Source organism: Haplochromis burtoni, unplaced genomic scaffold (genome assembly GCF_018398535.1).
Source record: "Haplochromis burtoni strain Fernald_Lab_line unplaced genomic scaffold, NCSU_Asbu1 Contig_510, whole genome shotgun sequence".
NCBI classification, from domain to species: domain Eukaryota; kingdom Metazoa; phylum Chordata; class Actinopteri; order Cichliformes; family Cichlidae; genus Haplochromis; species Haplochromis burtoni.
The window spans coordinates 255459-257361 of record NW_024582871.1 but is presented as its reverse complement, the minus strand read 5'-3'; the positions used below and the strand labels follow the sequence as shown (position 1 = coordinate 257361).

At 41.7% G+C, this 1903-nt stretch overlaps 1 protein-coding gene across 1 annotated transcript in view; it reads left to right on the top strand.

The window, feature by feature from the left end:
* The window catches only part of wdr26a (WD repeat domain 26a), a 21427-nt gene that overhangs the window by 12389 nt on the left and 7135 nt on the right, over nt 1–1903 (top strand). The window contains exon 10 of the mRNA XM_042214002.1: nt 1396–1541. Coding sequence (XP_042069936.1) covers nt 1396–1541 — 146 coding nt within the window. The remainder of the gene's footprint in view (nt 1–1395; nt 1542–1903) is intronic.

The following is a 1903-nucleotide window of genomic DNA, read 5'->3' as shown; positions in this document are numbered from 1 at the left end:
CAGGATAAAGACATGCTGTGGAAGAGAGACAGAGGTTAATAACAGATATGATTCAATGCAGAGAGGTCTGTTAACACATAGTGAGTGAGAAAGGTGACTGGAAAGGAAAAACTCAATGCATCATGGGAATCCCCGGCAGCCTGCGTCTATTGCAGCAACACACGTACAGCTACAGAGGGCGGAGCCTTACAAACACTAGACATAATGTAAACTATGAATTCTTGGAAAATCTGGTGTTTTAATGGTGTGGCCAGTTTTTATATAAATGATGTATGTTACAAACCACACATGTTTTTTGCAGTGAGACATCACTGACATCATTGTCCTGATACGCACAGATCATATGTAGTGAGCTGAGAACAAGACTTCACCAGACATCATTAGAATAAAGTGTAACTTAAAAATATGCAGAAGTCATTTGTGCTGACGAGTCGGAGCATGTCTGTTTAGTTTGTATACGTCTGCTGCGTTCATGAAAACATGCGTCTCGTTATCTTTGTCACTGCGAGAGCTCAGACTCTCCTCTTATTGAAGGTTTCAAGAACAACAACAAAAACAAACTGCATGTCAAAAGCTTTAAATTTATTGAATTCATGTAGTAGCCTGAACCATTTTTTATAGTCATCTAATGTCCTAATGTTTAAAACAGCCTCATACAGCTGGAGAGCGCTTTAAGGACAGTATGTGACAGTCTGGCCTCTTGTACAAACATAGACCTGATGACTCAAGACTTTTGCACAAACTAAGAGTTTAAAGAAATCTAAAGAATAAATCGAATCGTGAAGTCTGAACTGTCTGTTATTCAGCACCGTCCTGCGACCACGTCTCGCATCATCATCAGTGGTTCTCATGTTGTTGTGATTTATTGTCCTCACAGACAGAATCGTTTCAGTGTAAAGAAACTGCACCTGTCTGTCTGCAGTTATAGTTTTCTCCACATTGCTGCCTTCTCATTATGAACTTACAGCATGATTAACATAAACACGCATCAATTTCCCAGTGTCTGCCACTTTATTAGGCACAGCTGTTTCTCTCCATCGCGCTGCTTCCTCGACAGCGAGCTACAGTCCACAGGTAGCATCCATCCCACTGCAAACCCTCCAGGAGCTGCACATTCTAGTTTTTATTATTATTGAAAAGGGACCACAAATTAAAAACATCCAACAAATCTGGGTGAGCGCTTGTGTCTCAGGTCATTGCTAAATATTTAGTGCAAAACCTCAGAAATATTTTTTAGCATTTTGCTGAATCTGTGATGCTCAAAATTAATTCAGTGTTAAAAGAAGGTTGCACCTGGTCCCACATAAAACTGTCCGGTGAGTGTTTCTGGACTGATAACAATCATTTCCAGGCTGACGTCCTCCTGCTTTTGCTTTGTTTCTGGTGAACTCCCAGGACTTGGATGGAAACCTCCTGGACTCCTGGGAGGGAGTTCGGGTGCAGTGCCTGTGGTGTCTCAGTGACGGCCGCACAGTCCTCGCATCTGACACCCACCAACGCATCCGAGGATACAATTTTGAGGACCTGACAGACAGAAACATGTACGTCATCAGAGTAACTGAAGTACTAATTAGTCATTACTTTAATAGTAAATGTATCTGTTCTGTCTTTCTGGAGACGTCTCTGCAACTGTTTTAAGGATCTGAGAAACTACTGAACACTTCAGTCCCAAAACACTGGTTGTAGAGATGTTTGCTGTCTACAGTCTGGAATACATCGATCTATTGGATCAGTTCACAAACGAGCAAGAGCAGATTGTCCTGTATGAGATGAGAGCTAACAGCCACAGATATTCACTGCAAGTGTCTTAATGAATGTCAATAACTTCTCGTGATGAACTCAGCCAACAAAGGTCATGTTTGGCCTTATATCTGTGCGTTCATCAGTAGGTGTGTCAGCTGAT